Source organism: Balaenoptera musculus, chromosome 17 (genome assembly GCF_009873245.2).
Source record: "Balaenoptera musculus isolate JJ_BM4_2016_0621 chromosome 17, mBalMus1.pri.v3, whole genome shotgun sequence".
Taxonomy (NCBI): domain Eukaryota; kingdom Metazoa; phylum Chordata; class Mammalia; order Artiodactyla; family Balaenopteridae; genus Balaenoptera; species Balaenoptera musculus.
This window is the reverse complement of record NC_045801.1, coordinates 1349927-1366285: the sequence shown is the minus strand read 5'-3', so window position 1 is coordinate 1366285 and position 16359 is coordinate 1349927. Positions and strand designations below refer to the sequence as shown.

Here is a 16359-nt window from a genome sequence, read left to right as displayed (position 1 = left end):
TTCTTGCTCCAGTGTTTAACACCTGTCTCCCCGTCCTAATCTGAGCTCACACTCAAAACTAGCTGAAGCTCGATAACCAGGTCAGCCCCGGGAATTCGCTTCCTGCTTTTTCCTGCTTGCTTGGCTTGCTTTGGAACAACCTAACCCTTGACCCCGGGAAAGGCTCTGCCCACAGATCCTTTCTCTCTCTGCTCCCCACCTGTTCTGTGGGGTACCTTGCTGGCTATGCTCCTCTGTGGCCCCCACGCACACCGTAGCCCCCTCTCTGGGACCTGGAGTATAATACACTTCTTCCTTCCAAGTCTTTGCCTTGCCCATCCAACATTTCTAATAGGACAGCAGCAGGATGGACAGGCAGGGTCTGCCCCAGAGAGATCTCCGGAAATGGAGCCTGTAGGGACAGCAGGGCTTTGGGGGCACAGCTAATTCAGGAGATGGGTGGACAAACACTGCCCCCCCACATTGCAGGGAGCAGCCCCCGGTGGCATCCTCACAGGTCCGTTTTATCCCACAGGAAGGACAGGATCCTCCTGGTCCAAATCCTTCATCAGGCGGGCACCAACAGCAGGCACTTTGCCGGCCGAGCTGCCAGGAAGGGGCTTGCTGGGAAGACTGTAAGTGCCCGGGGAAGCTGAGGACAAGGAATACCCAGGAGGGGGCTCCCCCGCAGCTGTGTGGGGAATGCACAGAGGACTGGAGGTGGCCTGTGGCACTCGGGGCTGGGGGCCCGGAGAAGGAGGGGGGCCGGGAGACGGATGATTCTGAAAGGTCTCAATTTTGCAGTTCTGAGGAAGGGGGAGCCGCCCAGCTTCCTTCCTCCTGGGATTTACCCAAAGCGAGGGCTTCTGAGGAAGAAAGAGGTTGGATGTCTGCCAATCACTCCTTCCCACCAGGGCCCAGGTGACACCCATCCTGCTGGTCTGGGACTCAAGGTCCTGGATGAGGTCTGACAGGTGGATGCAGGTGGAGGCAGGTGAGCCCAGCCCTGCATTCCTATGGGTGGGGCACAAGGGTTCTGGGGGATATAGCAGTGGGCCACCAGGGAAGTGGCTCCAGATGCTGGCTTGCTGAAAAGGAGTCTGAAGCTAGTGGTGAGTTGACACAGGAGGGAGGTGTGCTGGGGGGTCAGCCAGGGAGGGGAGGCAGGAGCCTAAACCTGGGGCACCCCAAAGGGGCCCACGGAATCGTGCCGTTTCCAGGCGTCATGAAAGGCCCCCATCTCGTCCTTTTGGTCCTCCTGCTGTGCTCGGAGCTCTGTGAGTGCCAGGACACCCGAGGGACCTGGCCCAAGGGCATGGGTGGCAATGCCCTGTGAGAAGCTGTGCTTGTGCGCATGTGAGGGGTCTGCCTTCCAGAACCTGAGAGTGTGGAAAGGGGCCACAGTTCCTTCAGAGGGGCCCAGAGGCAGCCGTCCAGAGGCCATGCTCCCACACAGCTGTGGTCCTGTTGTGTGGGAGTCTGAACCCAGCCTTCCAGCCCTCTGAGCTTGGGCCTGTGTCCCTGCCCAGCCCCAGCCCTGAGCCTGTGGTGCTACACCTGTTATGGCATCAGCAATGTCGGCAATCTCAGCCAGTGCCAGCCCACCCAATGCAACTGGAGTCCTGCTGTTTGCTTTAGGGGCGACCTGACCACAGCCATAGGCAGTGGTGAGTTCCCAGCACCCAGAGCGTGGGGATGGGTTGAGGGGGGCTCTGGGAATGGCAGGGGGCCAACATCAGTATCACCTGGGGCACAGCCCTGCCCCTCACCGGCCTGCCTCAGTGTCCCCATCTGTACAGAGAGGGGCTAGCTCCCAGAAGCCTCCTGGAGGGAGCGGGGCTGGGGTGTGCCTGGTGGAACAGGACAGCCTCCCAGCAGAGGAATGGAGGGCCCAGCGGGTCTGGGGAGAGGGTGAGGAGGGACGACCCCAGGAGGGTCAGAGGGGGTCTCCCACCCCGGACGGCTCCTTCCGTGCCCGCAGGGAAGGCGGAGTCACATTGCGCGGACTGTGCCGTTTCCTGCGAGATAGCTTCCACAGCCACGCGGGTGCTGGCGGCGCCGATAACCCCTGAGTCTGAAGCGCGGGGCGGGACCTGCTATGCAAAGGACCTGTGTGATGGAGTGGCCCCGGCGGGGCGCAGCCTCTGGGCCCTGGCCGGGGTGGGGTGGGCGGCTCCTGCTCAGCCCGGGCCCTACCTTCCTCTGGGCCCTGCTGTGACGACCCCTGCGGCGAGGTCGCCTGCGGCGAGGACTCAGATGGGGAGGGGCATCGTTCTCGATCGCGGCTCCGCGGGGGCGGCACGGCGGTCCCAGAGCAGCACGCCCGCGCAGACGTGTGCGCTCAGACCCGCGCGTGCTCAGCAAACACAGGCTGTGCCGGGACTCGTCCCCTCGCAGGGCCCGGCGCAGGGGCCCCACCCACCCGGCCAGCCCAGCCCCAGGCGCCCAGCGCCCTGCTGTGCCAGCAAGCCTGACACGTTTTGCAAACGCCGTCAATTAACCACTGACTCAAGATGCAGAAACTGAGGGGCGCTGGCTGGACTGGGGCCTGTAGGAGACCGAAGGCCACAGCCCATCCGGCGGGGTTCGACTCACAGCGAAAATAAACGCTTTCCACATCCTCCTGATCTTTGCGTGCTGTTCAGCCCCATCAGGGAGAGGGTGGGGTCCCCTGTGACCCCCCCCCCTCGAAGGGAGACTTTGCTTCAAGCCCGTTTTCCCTGGGCCGGGCGAGCTCCGATGGCCGGGGGCTGGGAATAGGGGCGCCTGTCCCGGAGGGGCCAGCTCTGCACAGCGGTGGGGGTCCCCGCTCTTCCCCGTGAAGCATTTCCTCCTCCGCGCGCCCCTGCGCGTCAGCGCCAAGCAGAGTGGGAGCGGACCAAACTCCTCCCGCCTTCTTCACTCCCTCAGCTGAAAACAAGGGAGACTCAGCCTCAAGCCGTGAACATGGCGCGGCCACCCCAGACTTGAAGGGGGTGGGGCGGGGGCCTCTCCCCACTGGGATGGGCCTGGGGGCGGGACTGGGCAGGGCCTCTGAGGCCTGGAAATCCAGAAGCCTCTCCCTCAGCACCCTGCCTTCCCGCATCTCCCCAGCCTCAACAGGGCAGCCGGCTTCGGGTGGGCGGTGACACCACACAGGCACACAGTGGGGCGGTCCGGGGGTGGGCGTGTACGGGGTAGGAGCTGCTTCTCGGGAAGAGGGGTCTGAAGACCCCATGCATACCTTGCTGGCCTCCAGCGGGCCTGCACAGGTACCCTCCCCCCCAGCCTGGTGGGCCAGTCTCCCTCCTCCTGATCTCGTGGTCCTGTCCCCCTGGGTGACCCCGGGCAAGGGCTGTCCCCTCTGGCCTGCGGGGTAACCAGGGACCTCGAATGTAAGGGTGTTGGAGGAGGGGCCTTGGGGGGGGTGACAATGTGGGCAGACCCATCTGTGTAGGGAGTGCCTGGGGCGTGGCAGGTGAGGAGCCCCCAGGAGAGCCCCTGGTGGCCCCTGAGGAGAGGCAGCGGAGCCTGAGGGACGTCCCAGGCAGGGTACTCCTTCTCGACAAGGAGCTTCCAGTCATCCCCTGACACTTTTAAGAAAGATGTTTCAAAAAACTCTCCCATTGGCCAGGTCGTGGGTCCCAAGAACCCCAGGAACGGCCCTTGCCGAGAAATGCACCTGTGAGAAAGCCAGGCCTCAGAGGGTCCAGCGCCCAGCCAGAGCCCCACCCCATGAGGACCCAGGGCCACCGAGACACTCCCCCGCCACCCAGATCAATCACGTCTAAGACAACGGCAACGTCTGCAGACACAGAGGGTTAGGCCCGGAGACCTTCTGGTCACGGGTACCCTGTTGGCTGGGCACTTCGGTTTATGGAAATACAATATAGTCCCCCACATTTGTGATTCTTCATTAATTGTTACAGAGGAAATCTTCGTCAGCATTTTAGCCATACTTAATGAAAACGTCGGTAAACATCTATGATACGATCTGTGGGAATTAAAACCTTGAGCTCGCCATTTGCCCTTGCTCTGGGGACAGAAAGCAGTCTGGCAAATGCTCCTGACCCCAAAGATGAGTTCTTAAAATAGTTTTCAAAAGGGGCAAGTAGTTTTTCCAAAATATCAAGAGTTTGTTTCAGTGATTGAGAAGAGCATAGTGATAGGGATAGAGAAGGATAATCAGGGTCAGCTCGAAAATCCCGCCAGGGGATCGTAAATAGAGAGGAAATTTTAGGTGGCTTTGGGAGACCGCAGTCAGTTCGTGATCACTTGAGAAAGTAATGAGAAAATCCTGAAACAATGTGGGCTTGCTTGACTCATAAGGCAGAGCAAGTCGCTTCGCATCAAAGCCAGACAGGCCTGCCTAACAACAAAACCAAGCTAACTTGCTTACCAAAAAAGCCATGCAATGGAAGTGCAAGTCATGCCTCAAGGCAATAAAACAATAGTGGGAAAATAAGTCATACATCCTGCCCAGTGATATCAACAAGTTAATGACCCCTAGGACATGCTCTCTGCACACACAAACACAGTAATTTAGGGAAAGGTGACATTTCAAAATGAAACACCCTCATTATACTGAGACCTGAAATAATTTTTCCATGGTGCCATGAAAGTCCCGGATGCACCATATAGGGTCAAAAACTCCCCTGCTCGACATGTAGGAGGAGTTGACGTTGGAAGACTCGAAGAACGAGGAAGAAGGTGGTCTTCTCCCCCTCCCCTCTTTTCCTTTGATTAGAAAAATATAACCCCCTAAGTACTCAGGGCAGCGCAATGCTCGCCTGCCTGCTTGTAAGCCTCACAAACATCCTATTCTAATAAATCAATTCTGTCCACCACTTTGCCTCTCGCTGAATTCTTTCTGTGCTGAGACATAAAGAACTGGAGCTCCTCGGACCACCACCACCACCACCCCCACCACCACCACCCACCCCCACCCCCGCCAAAACACCACCTAGCAGTTTCAGCAGGTCTGTAATTTGAAGACTGAGAATGTCCATCACAGACACTGTACCGTGGTGAGTGGTTTTCTCACTTATATTTCCATGTTCTCAATCACATTTCTCAGAGGAGCTGGTTTCTGCCACCAAACTTGTGTCTAATTAACCACCAGATACAAAGTTGCTCCTCTACATAGAATTAGACAGACCAGTATGAGAACCAGGCATGTGCTTCCCAGGTCAGAGGGCCATTCCTCCACGTATGAAGGTTGGCAAGCTAGTTACAGAGGTGTCCTTGGTAGATTAACATGACAACAGATGTGGCATCTAGCTTTTCCAGATCAGCCTTCTTTGCTGTGTGTTTCTAGGACCACTGATGTGAGGGAAGCCACTGGTCCGGACAGGTTTCTGGCACACGCAGGGCAGGCAGTGCTGGCTGCCGACGCAGGAGCCCCACCCACACTGCGCATGCCTGTGGTTTTGCCGGGCGTGAGGAGCTCAGGAACCAACGTCACCTCCCTGCTCCCTGTGCAGCCGGGGGCAGGTCGGAAGGGGCAGAATTGGCATGATTGAGTAAAGCATAGCGAGAGGGAGGTCATAAGACCCCTCCCCAGGAAGCTTCTGGAAGCCACCTCCTCTCTGGACAGTGAGTACTTAACAGGAGGGGTGGGATAAGGCTGGGCACCTGCTGTGGGTGGCGCCACCTGGGGAGGTAGAGGCACAGTCTGCTGAGGACCCAGGTCCCCAGTACCAAACTCTGCCCACCAGAGCAGAAGGGGCCCTAGGGTGAGGCCATCCAGGAGAGCAGTTCTCTCCTGGGAAGGAGCTTTAAAGCACTTCTTCCCCTACAGACACACACACACCCACACACACACACACACGTGTAAGCAGCTTTTGTCAGGAAAGAGTTCTCTGCAGGAGGTCCCCTTTGTCTTATCACTGACTTGAAACCGGGCTCCCCCCATGCTCTACTCATCTCTGGCTCAAGCACACCCTTCAAATGTTTTGATCACACGATACCTTGCTAAACTGCTGGTTCTTTCCGTGGATCGAAGAAGTAGAAATGAAGACTAAGTAACCAATGACCAGGTAATGATTTTCGAGCAGTGAGCAGCCGGGCCTGAGTTTGGTAACACACATACACACACACAGCACACACACACACACCAGATGCCCATACACAGGCACACGCACACATACACACACACGTGGAGATTCACACATATACCTACACACACGCACACACGCATGCACGTCTGTCCTATCTGGGACTCACTGCTGGCATTGGTCTCCTGGGATATTCCATAACCTTCGTTTTCCTAGTACAGGAACCACCCCTCCCTCCTGGCCACCTCCTTGCCACCACTCTGCCTGGAGTGCAGATGGCAGCTGGAGGCTGATTCACCGTCCTGGGACCAGGCGGCGGCCACGATCACGGAAACCACACGCTGAGGGAGCCAGAGAAATGCACGAGGCCTCTGGGCCTCGGGCACCATGGCCTCCAGCAGTCTCACCACGCAGGGGAGTATGAGCCCCTCTGCGGGAGGACTGACCGCTCCCTGCAGGACGCAAGGGGCCCACGTGTCCCAAGGGGCGGGAGCCAGGCCCCGTCCTCCTGCAGAGGCCTGAGGCACAACCATCAGCCTGGATTCCTCCGCCAGGCAATTTCTTGGGCTTTTTAATCTTCCATCGTGATGAGTGGCTACTAATTATTGAAAGAATCTTCTTTCAGCCTGCCATCTCTTCTTTTCTTTTTGATTGCTGTATCATGATAACAGGCAAAGTTTTTTCACCGTTCGTATTCTTGAACGTATCGGTGGATTACTTAAAAATGTTTTCTGTTACTACGTGAAGAGGTGGTCTTACGTTTCTTCTAAAGACCTCTAAGTTTTCCACTTGCAGTCTGAGTTTTGATCCACCTGAAATGTTTTCTCCGTGACGCCCCTACCCAAGTCCCAACACGGTTCATCTTCCCTCCTCTGAGCTGCAGGCCGGGGCCCCCCCACCCCGGCCTCCTATGAGAAGCCCCAAAATCACTCAGCTCCCGCCAAGCGCACTCCGTGCTGGTTTTAAAACATTTTTAACTTTTCATTTTTAAATCAGTTCACACGTACAAAGATGTTTCAAAAATAATGCAGCGTTTCTAGAATTGCTTCCCTCATCTTCCCCAAATGTTAACTTCTTACATAACCGTAGCACTGCTGCCAAAAACAGGAACTCAGCACCGGTGCCAGACCCTCAGGCCCTTTTGGAATCCCCCGCCGTCCATCAGTTCTTCCCTTGGGTCCACAGCCCAGTCCGGCACCGCACCTCCACACTGTGCCCTGGTCTTCTCACCCCGACACCGCCCCCAGAGGCCCCGGCCACTGCCTGCCTCCCAATGCCCATGGCTGACATTCCAGGGCTTTCACTTCGCCTCGTTCTAAGACCCCCTAGTCAATCATAGCCGTCCGTGTTTTTGGCAGCTGACGCTCACAGGTTTGCCCAGCGGTCTGTGAGCTAGAAACACCCCCCAGGTGTTTCCCAGGTCCCAGCCCTTCACCCCCCAGCCCCCAGAGCACCTCCTGGGAACATCCGAATCTGCAAGGCCCGTGGGCACAGACCTGCACAGTGGCCACCTTGGGAAAGCTGGCTGACTCGAGTCTGTCTGTCCCACTGGCCCCGCTGCCCAACCAGGAACAAGAGCCCCCGGCCCTCTCCTCTGGCTCTTCTGTCGGGGGGCAGGTGCCTCACTTCCCTCCGTGGCCCAGACGCTGGTCACCCTCGGAGGGAGGCCTCCCGGAATACAGGGTACCAGAGGGAGCAGTGTGCGTGTGCCTGTGTGTGCATGTGTGCGCTGTGTGCACGTGTGTTCTAAATTAAATTTTTTTAATATTTATTTGTTTATTTATTTATTTACTATTTATTCTCTCTGCGCCGGGTCTTAGTTGCAGCACGCGGGATCTTCGTTGCAGCATGCAGGCTTCTTAGTTGCGGCATGCATGCGGGATCTAGTTCCCCGACCAGTGATCGAACCTGGGCCCCCTGCATTGAGAGCGCGGAGTCTTACCCACTGGACCACTAGGGAAGTCCCTGCACCTGTGTTGTGTGTTTGGTGTTGGTGTCGTGTGCACAGGGCTGGTGTTGGCATGTGTGCACGCTGTGTGCTCAGGGAAGATGCAGAGCTGGGCATCCCACCAGAGCGTGGCCAGGGCAGCCCTCCAGTTTCCTTTTCCTGGCCCAGCCTGGGCAACAGAGGAGAGGTGAGGGGCACCAAGACGGGCGGGTGGCTCCTTTGGCCCCAAGGAAGCAAGCCAGGGGGCTGGGGACCCAGTGGGGGAGGGGCCGCCCCTGCCCAGCCAGGACAAGAGGGTCTGGGGCAGATCCCTCTACCCCACTTCCCTGGCCACTCCTGCAGTGGGGGATTCTGAGTGAGGCAGAGGTGAAACCTGTGCCATGAGGGGAGAGCCAATTCCCAGAAACAGTGCAAAAGTCGGCCCTCAGGGCCACACGGCCTGGCTTCTGCTGACCCGTCCACAGCCTCCCCTCCCTTAGAGAGTGACGGCCAGCTGGTGGAGACCCACTGCGAGCCAGACAGCACTCCCCCAGGACCCTCCATCTACTGGGGAAGGGAGGGGGACCAGGGACTCCACTGTGACTGTGCAGCCTCCCCCAGAAAGGGGCTGCCAAGCTCAGCCAGGACAGGGGCTGCAGGGGAGGGAGCTGGGCGTGCAGAGGTGGTCCTGAAGGACCAGGACCCCCAGGAACTGAAGTTAGTGCCCTAACTATGCTGGTGATAACAGGCGCGTTGGGAAGTAGAATTAGAAACAAATCTCCTGCAAACCCAGAAAACCTCTGCACGTGAATTGTGTTACTGAATCAGCATTAAACAGAGCGCTGTGCATGTCACGGGCGGTCGCTAAGCTGAGAGATGGCAAAGACGGTCAGCTCCCCTGCTGCACGCCAGTTCTCCAGGTCTACCGTGACTGGTCCTCGGGGCACTGCAGCACTGACACACGGCTCACCCCAAACTCACCTTTTAAAAGGATTTAACTCCATCTCAAGTTAGCTCAGTTCTCAAGAGAGAGAATTCATCACGACCAGTTTTCAAAAGTGATTGCTCCAAGAAGAGAGAGGCAGGAAATTTCCTTCCTTTCTTGCTCCAGGGAGGATAATTTTTTGCCTTATGTTTAATGTGTGCCCCGCACGTGCAGGATGAATGATGACCCTGTGCCGGCGTCTGTGTTTGTTCTGCTGCTCACTGCCTCTCAGTAAAGGGTGGCCAAGCTCCCATCTAATGTGGCTCAAATCAAGTTCATTTCCATTTTACATTCCATTTCTTTCTCCAACTCAATGCTTTTATTACATAAATTACTCTGTTTCCTATAGAGAGCTCTAATAAGCCATCTGAAAAATAAATGTCATCAACTAGGGGCTTTGTCCCTAAGGTAGAAATGGACAGAATCAAAAATACCTAGTGCCTCCACACAGCAAGAATTTATATGTGTTGGTCATAATGAGAAATATATTTCTCATGGCAGATGTTGGTCAAAAACATGTAAGAGGGGCTTTCCTGGTGGCGCAGTGGTTAAGAATCCGCCTGCCAATTCAGGGGACATGGGTTCGAGCCCTGGTCCGGGAAGATCCCACATGCCACATGCCGCGGAGCAACTAAGCCCGTGAGCCACAGCTACTGAAGCCCGCGCGTCTGGAGCCTGTGCTCCGCAAGAAGAGAAGCCACCGCAATGAGAAGCCCGCGCCCCGGGACGAAGAGTAGCCCCCGCTCGCCGCAACTAGAGAAAGCCCACGTGCAGCAACAAAGACCCAACGCAGCCAAAAATAAATTAAATAAATAAATTTATTTTAAAAAAAACAACCATGTGAGTGTGTGCTCGCTCAGGCTGAGCCTCCTGGAGGGGTGGGAGGGGCTGGGGACCGCCCCAGGTAGGAGAAGGACTGTGCCTGGGCGCCAGCCACATGCCCTGTGCTTGACCAAGGCTGGGCCTCACCCATAGCCTGAGTCCCACCCAGGGCCCAGAGAGAATTCTCTCCGGGGACGCAGGCTGAGGCCTGGCTCTTGGGGGCCAGGAACAGTGAACGCTCCCTTCTTTTGCCAGACCCTAAAGCCATGAGACATACAGTAAAGTAAATGTTGTCAGGACAAAGCCCGTTTTTAAACAATTTCCCTCCCCCCCCCCCCTTCCCTTCCCCAGTATCCAGGGAAGTCCCTTCTAGAGAGAGCCTGCGTGAGGAGCGTTTCCAGGAGCCCAGGCCTTCATGGCAGCGCTGAGCGGGGGCCCCGCCAACACCCACCTGCTCTTCCAGGGACCCCCATCTCCTGGCGGGGTCCCCCCTCCATCCCTGCCTTCTCCCCTCCCTCCTTCCACAGGGCTGGCCTGCAACGTCCTGAAGGTTCTCCCATCTGACCCTGCCCCTCCTCCCTTGCCCTTCACAGGCTTCCGTCCAGATCCTGCCCTTCTCTCTCTCCCTGGGGGTCTGCTTCTCAGAGCACCCAAACTGACACCCCCCTCCCCGCCCCTCGCCTCCCCTCCCCGGCATGGAGGAGTCATGGACACGGGGTAGTGAGGCGGGTGTAGGGAGACACGGGCGGGCCCTTGACCTGGGGCAAAGGGTGTGGGCGGAGCAGAGAGGAGGTGGGTTTGCGCTTCTCGGGACGCGGGCAGCCCCGGGGTGGGGCACACTCCAGTGCAGCTTATCGCCCAGGGGCGGGGGCTGGGGACGACCCGCTGACCACCTCCTTCCCCGGGGGGTGCTGAGGGCCGGCTTTTCTGCATTTCCTAGTAGAAATTTTACAAACAAGCTGGTTTGCAAAAGGTCTCATGACAGCAGCAAGAGACGAGAAGCACAGGGAGCCTCCTGCGCGCTCCCCGACTTCTGCTGCCGCTCGCTGGCTCGGCGCGGCCGCCGCAGGGAACACATCCCATCTCCCCCAGAGGAGCCAGTTAGGACAGCGACAGGGCATGGACGGGCACTTGAGCCGCGCTGCCTCAGCCCAAAGGGAGCCTCCTCTGATGGGCAACCCGCTGGCCAGGCTGAGGCTTGTGAGAACTGCGCTGAAGTCCGAGTCTGGAGTGACGCTGGTGAAGCAGCGGTGGGTGTGAGAGGCACGTCCAGCCTCCGGCCGTCTGGGCTCCCAGTGGCCAGGGGTGGCTGATCGCTGCCCCTCAGGCGGCACAGGGGCCAGGCCCGGCCTCCCGGCTGCGCTGTTGGAAGAGCTCAGAGCCGGCCCACCCGGCCCGCCGGGCAGAGCTGCCGGGAGGGCCCGCAGGGTCCTGGTGCCAGCGCCCCCCTGGACATCCGGAGCCCACTCCCAGGCAGGACATCAGAGTGTCCCCACGGAGGGGCTCTTCCCCACCCCCAGGACACCTTGTGGAGCTTGAAGCAGAGATGCTTGTGAGAGTAAAACCCCAAGACTCAAGCTGGGGAGAACTACAGGGGCACCTGACCAGGGCCCAGGGCAGGAGCCGCCTGGAGGCCTCTGAGATAAAAGCAGCGGCAGGGAAAGGATGAAGCCGGCCTGTCCCCGGGACCGTGTGAGTGAATCCACCGTGTCCGGGAGAAAGGAGAGCAGAGAACAGCGAACAGCTTCAGGGGGAAACCGGCCGCGGCCTTGAAGCCTGTGCAGGGTGCACTGCACGCTCCGGTCACCAGAGGGCGAACGAGGGCAGAAGGGCGCGCGAGGGGCGGGGACTGGGGACTGGCTGGAGAGGGGCGGGGGGAGGAGACTGCGGACGGGGGTCGGGAACAGGGGACTGGGGACTGGCTGGAGAGGGGCGGGGGAGCCGGAACTGGGGACTTGTGGAGCGAGGTGGGGTGCAGGACGCCAGTGGAGCCGACTGGGGAGGCGGGCGGCGCCCTCACCCGTGCGTTCTGCCGCGTGCCAGCCCGGCCCCGGCGAGCACCAGGGACAGGGACACGTTCCGCCTCCCGAGGCCCCGCCCTGGGCCCGGCCGCCACCGCAGGCTGAGCCTGAGCACCGTGCAAAGGCAGACAGCAGCTGACACCCGGCGCGGGTGGATGTCCTTCCCTTCGCAGGATGAAACCAAAATGCCCGAGAGCGACGATTGCCCCATCTGCACCCCAGCCGCCGCTCCCCCTTGGCGCCGTCAGCCCCCATCCTCCGCAGACGCGAGGGCAGTGGCTCCAGGCTCCCTGCTCAGACACCACCGCCTCGCCCGGTGACGCCTGATACAGACCCAGGACAGGACTAGGGGCCATCCAGCAGCAAATGTGCCCCCCATAATTCAAAGTGTGTGTCACCCAAACCTCAGTAGTCTCTGCCAGCAGAACGTTCCCCAGGAATCATGAGTTAGGAGTACAGTCCGGATAAATTTTACACACATCCTGCGGGGTGGAGGGACCTGCCACCTTCCGCCTTTGCCCTGCTGGGCTTCCCTCCCCCACTCCCCCAGCAGGCTCTCTCTCTTTAGAGGGAGTGTCACCACCCCATGGCACATACCAAGAAGGAAGGATTCCCCCATCTGAGCCCTGTACCCGTCTGACATCGCCCTGGACTAAAGGGGCAGCTGGAGCAAAGCCTTGAGGAATGAAGCGTGGCTGAGGGTGGGAGGGCTGGACCACCAGCACAGATGCTGCTCAGCCTCCGCGCTGGAAGATCTGGGCCTCTTCACTTCCTGCCTCACCTGCCAACCTTGCAGGGCTCTGGGGCACCAGCACCTGGCACCAGAGGGCACTCCAGGCCCAAGGGGTGCCCAGACCTCCTTCAGGACAGCCAGGAGAAGGGACGGGCGAGCAGGAGGGAGGCCTAGTGACTTCTAAAGGGGGGATAAGGATTGACGGGCCGAAGGGGTCGTTCCCTGGTTTCCTGGACCAGCCTGGCTAGCATGGGGACCTGGGAGCAAGCAGGCCAGTGAGGGGGGCCATGCAGGAGGACACTTGGCCAAGGCTGCATCCACCTCTACCCATTGGGCAGTGCTCAGGACAGGGGCTGCCCAAGAAGCTGTGAGGCAAACTGGATCGGAAAAGCAAGCAGCCTTGGAGATCGGCAGTTTGCAAAAAGCTCAAAGAACTTGGCAAGCTCAGAGCTTTCAGGCAGCCTTAGAAGAGGGAGCAAGGCAGCATGGAGAGTGTACAGAGTGACCCCAGTGAGGACTTAAAAATTTTTTCACAACCTAAAAGTTGAGAATTATGTTTTACTCGGCCGGATGTTTTAGGACTTCAAGCCTGGGAGGCAGCACCTCAAGTAATCCCAAGAGAACTGCTCTGAGGAGGCGAGGCGGGAGCCAGTTGATATGCACCTCAGCTGTCTGGGGCCAGTATCCTGTGTTTTCACGTCCTGAGTTTCCTCAGGGCTCACCGCAGGGAGTGGCTGCAGTCTGATGGCTGCGTGATGGCAGGTATTCCTTTCAGCAGCCCTGAGTTTCCTCAGGGCTAACCGGCTCCTGTGGGAGGGCTGCAATCGCTGATGACTGTGACATCCTTTGTTTACTGATATGGCAGGAAATATTCCATTTCTCACCAGAGACCAGGGGAGTGCTGGGAGAGGCGCCAGAACTTGGTGGGGGGGTGTCCATGTGCCCCCACTGCAGGGGCCTCACTCCAACCAGGCCCTCTGATAGTCGGGATGGAGCCTGTGGCCTTCCCAACCTGCCCAGCCCCGCCCTGGGTGTGCATGGGGCGAGGTCCCAGCCAATGCTGGTATGACCACACCAGAAAGCCAGACATATGGGTGCAGGCAGCTTTATGTAGAATTCCTCCTGGTCAGAACCGTGGACTGTTAGAATCCAGAAATCAGGACAGATCACGGGGGCTGGCCACCTTCTGGACATTCTGAGGAAATTACACTCTGTCTGTAAAAGGTCACTCTTGGGGACAAGAAGTCCTTAGAGGACATATCCTCGGACAGGAACTGGCCCAGATGAGAGAAGACTAAAAGCACTGGGGATTTCCCTGGTGGCCCAGTGGCTAAGACCCTGTGCCCTCAATGCAGGGGACCCAGGTTCGATCCCTGGTCAGGGAACTAGATCCCACATGCCACAACTAAAGATCCCGCATGCCGCAGTTTCCTATGTGCTGCAACTAAGACCTGGTGCAGCCAAATAAATAAATAAATATATTTTTAAAAAAAGACTAAAAGCACTGGATGCTGAGGGGCCGTATAAACCTAATCCCAACCTCAAGGCAGGGAAAATCAGTAAAACGGAGCAGGGAACAAGGTGGTTGGCCAGGATGCCCCAGTCCTGGCCAAAGTGTCCAGGCCCCAGGGTGCCTGTGCCCCTCCAGGCCATTGCCTGCCAGGTCCCCTGAGACCCTATGAGGTGGGCGATTCCGTGCCCAGGGGAGATAGAGAGAAAGTTGCAGCTCTGAGCCAAGCTCGCCCAGAAATCCCACCCACTGCCACGTGTCTGAGGTGCTTCCGAGAGGAGAGGTTCAGAGTGACCCAAAGGCACCCACCTCACGGTGGCCGCGGGACTCTGGGCCATGATGAGACGAGCGGCTCCCGCCGCAGGCACACTGTGGATGGCCACTGTCATCACGTGGCACCCAGCCGGAGAGATCCAGGTAACCGAATTTCCCCTGCTGGCGGTCCTACGTCATGTCTGCCCTGGAAGGATGTGTATGCGAGGCCCAGGTGGCAGAGATGACACACCTGGCGAGTTCGGACCTGCTTTCCCAGCATAGGGGGGCTTAGTTAGAGATAGCTCATTGGACTCACTGTGTGCCTGCTCCCCTGGCCACCACGCTTCCCCTGAACCGCCCCGTCACAAGCCCCAAGTGCACTGCAGGGGGCTGGCCTGGGCATTTGGGCCTCCTGGGATTTGTGACATGTGGGACTGGCAGCACAAGGTCAGATTTTAAGGTCTGTGTGGAAAGGAGAAGCCGCAGGGTCACAGGGGGCGTGGGCATCTCTGAGGGGGTCAGGCCGGAAGGAAGGGAAGCAGAGACAGAGGCAGAGGTATCTGCAGAATGACTAGACCCGAGAGTGGGGAGATACACACCTGGCCATTCCAGCAGGTGTCCAGTGGGTGAGAGGCAAGTTCCCAGAGCCCAAGGTTGAAGGAGGGAGACTGAGTGGGCCCCCCAAGGGTGGGTAGGCCTTTTAGGAAAGCCCCCGTGGCATCACTTTGGTCCCAGGAAACGCCCCTGGCTGATGAGCCTGGCTACTACGTCAAGCTCATGGATATAGACCAGGAAGTCACACCTCCCAGGGCTGCCATGTGTTCGAGGGCGTGGCCTTCTGAGTGCAGCAGGCTAATCTGGCCGCCCCCTCAACACACACCCCACCCTCACCCCCATCAGACAAATCTGACTGGACCGTATGCTGAGAGCAAGCATCAAGCTCAAGGGAACCAGCCGTCCGTCCTCCTGGCCACAGTTTTCAGATTATGTTGAGGGGGAGGGGGCGGAGGTGAGGCAGTTCCTCCCCAGAGGTGAGACCCAGAAGGGGGCTAACCAAAGGCCACAGCCTACTGCATGTCCCTGGGCCCCAGGGCTGTGTAACCCCGAGGATGTCATCACTCCTCAGCTGGGACATCTCATGACAGACAGAGTCCCACCGTCAGCCTCCAAGGAAAAAGCCCCGAAAGCCTCTCCAAGTCGATCTATCCCACTCTCCTGTCATCTGGTCATCAAAGAAGACCATAGGAGAAGCTGACCCGACCCAGAACTCTGAACACACAAACCCACTCAGCAGACAATCACACAATCACTCGTATCCATGCATAATCACATGGTGCCTCGTGTACCCCTACCTTGCCCATGGGACTCTTCTCCTGTTACAGGATCCCTCTTCCCACCCTGCTCCATCCTGGCCACCCCGCCATCCTGCCTCAGTCCCTCTCCCTTGTATAGTTAAGAGGCCACTTCTCCTGGGGCCCTCCCCCACTGTCACCGCTGATGCCACCAGCAGATGACACCCAGAAAGGCTGCAAGAAAAGGTCACGTGCAAAAAACAGCTCCAACAGGAAATGTGCTGTGAAAGTAAGAAGTGCGAATCTGCAGGGACCCATCAGGCGCTGAGAGGACTCTGCACGAAGAGAAAGGAACCAGCAGACGGTGACACGTACAGGAAGGGCGCTCTGCCTGGCAGCCCCCGCCCACGGGCAGGCCTTGGCACCTCCAGCTCCCGCCGGCTGCGAGGCTCTTCCACCCCCGCCAGGGAGAAGCAGGAGCAGGGCCTGGGGTGCTGCAGAGCCTGGTCCCTGAGCCTGGCTCACAAGCCCGGGTTGGGGGACGCAGGGCCGCACACAGTGGGTGCTCTGTGAACGTTTGCTGAAAGGCAATTAATGGCACCTGGAGACAGAACGCAGGAAACGCACTGGCGTCAGACTGAGCACGGCCCGCTTCACTCTAACAGGGGCCGCTAGGTTCCGCGCTGAGAGGGTCAGGTCAGGCTGGCTTTGTGAGGACGCGCCCCGCACCCAGCCCCGGATGCAGGGGAGCACCCAGGGGGCTCTTGAGTGCTCCTGGGCTGAGGGTCAAGACGCTGGTG

General features: G+C 58.6%; 1 protein-coding gene across 1 annotated transcript in view; it reads left to right on the top strand.

Moving 5' to 3' along the window:
• Nucleotides 1-2645, top strand: part of GML (glycosylphosphatidylinositol anchored molecule like) — a 34391-nt gene extending 31746 nt beyond the window's left edge. The window contains exons 7-9 of the mRNA XM_036830924.1: nt 1012-1091; nt 1509-1646; nt 1961-2645. Coding sequence (XP_036686819.1) covers nt 1012-1091; nt 1509-1646; nt 1961-2505 — 763 coding nt within the window. The 3' untranslated portion in view covers nt 2506-2645. The remainder of the gene's footprint in view (nt 1-1011; nt 1092-1508; nt 1647-1960) is intronic.
• Nucleotides 2646-16359: the final 13714 nt, after the last annotated feature.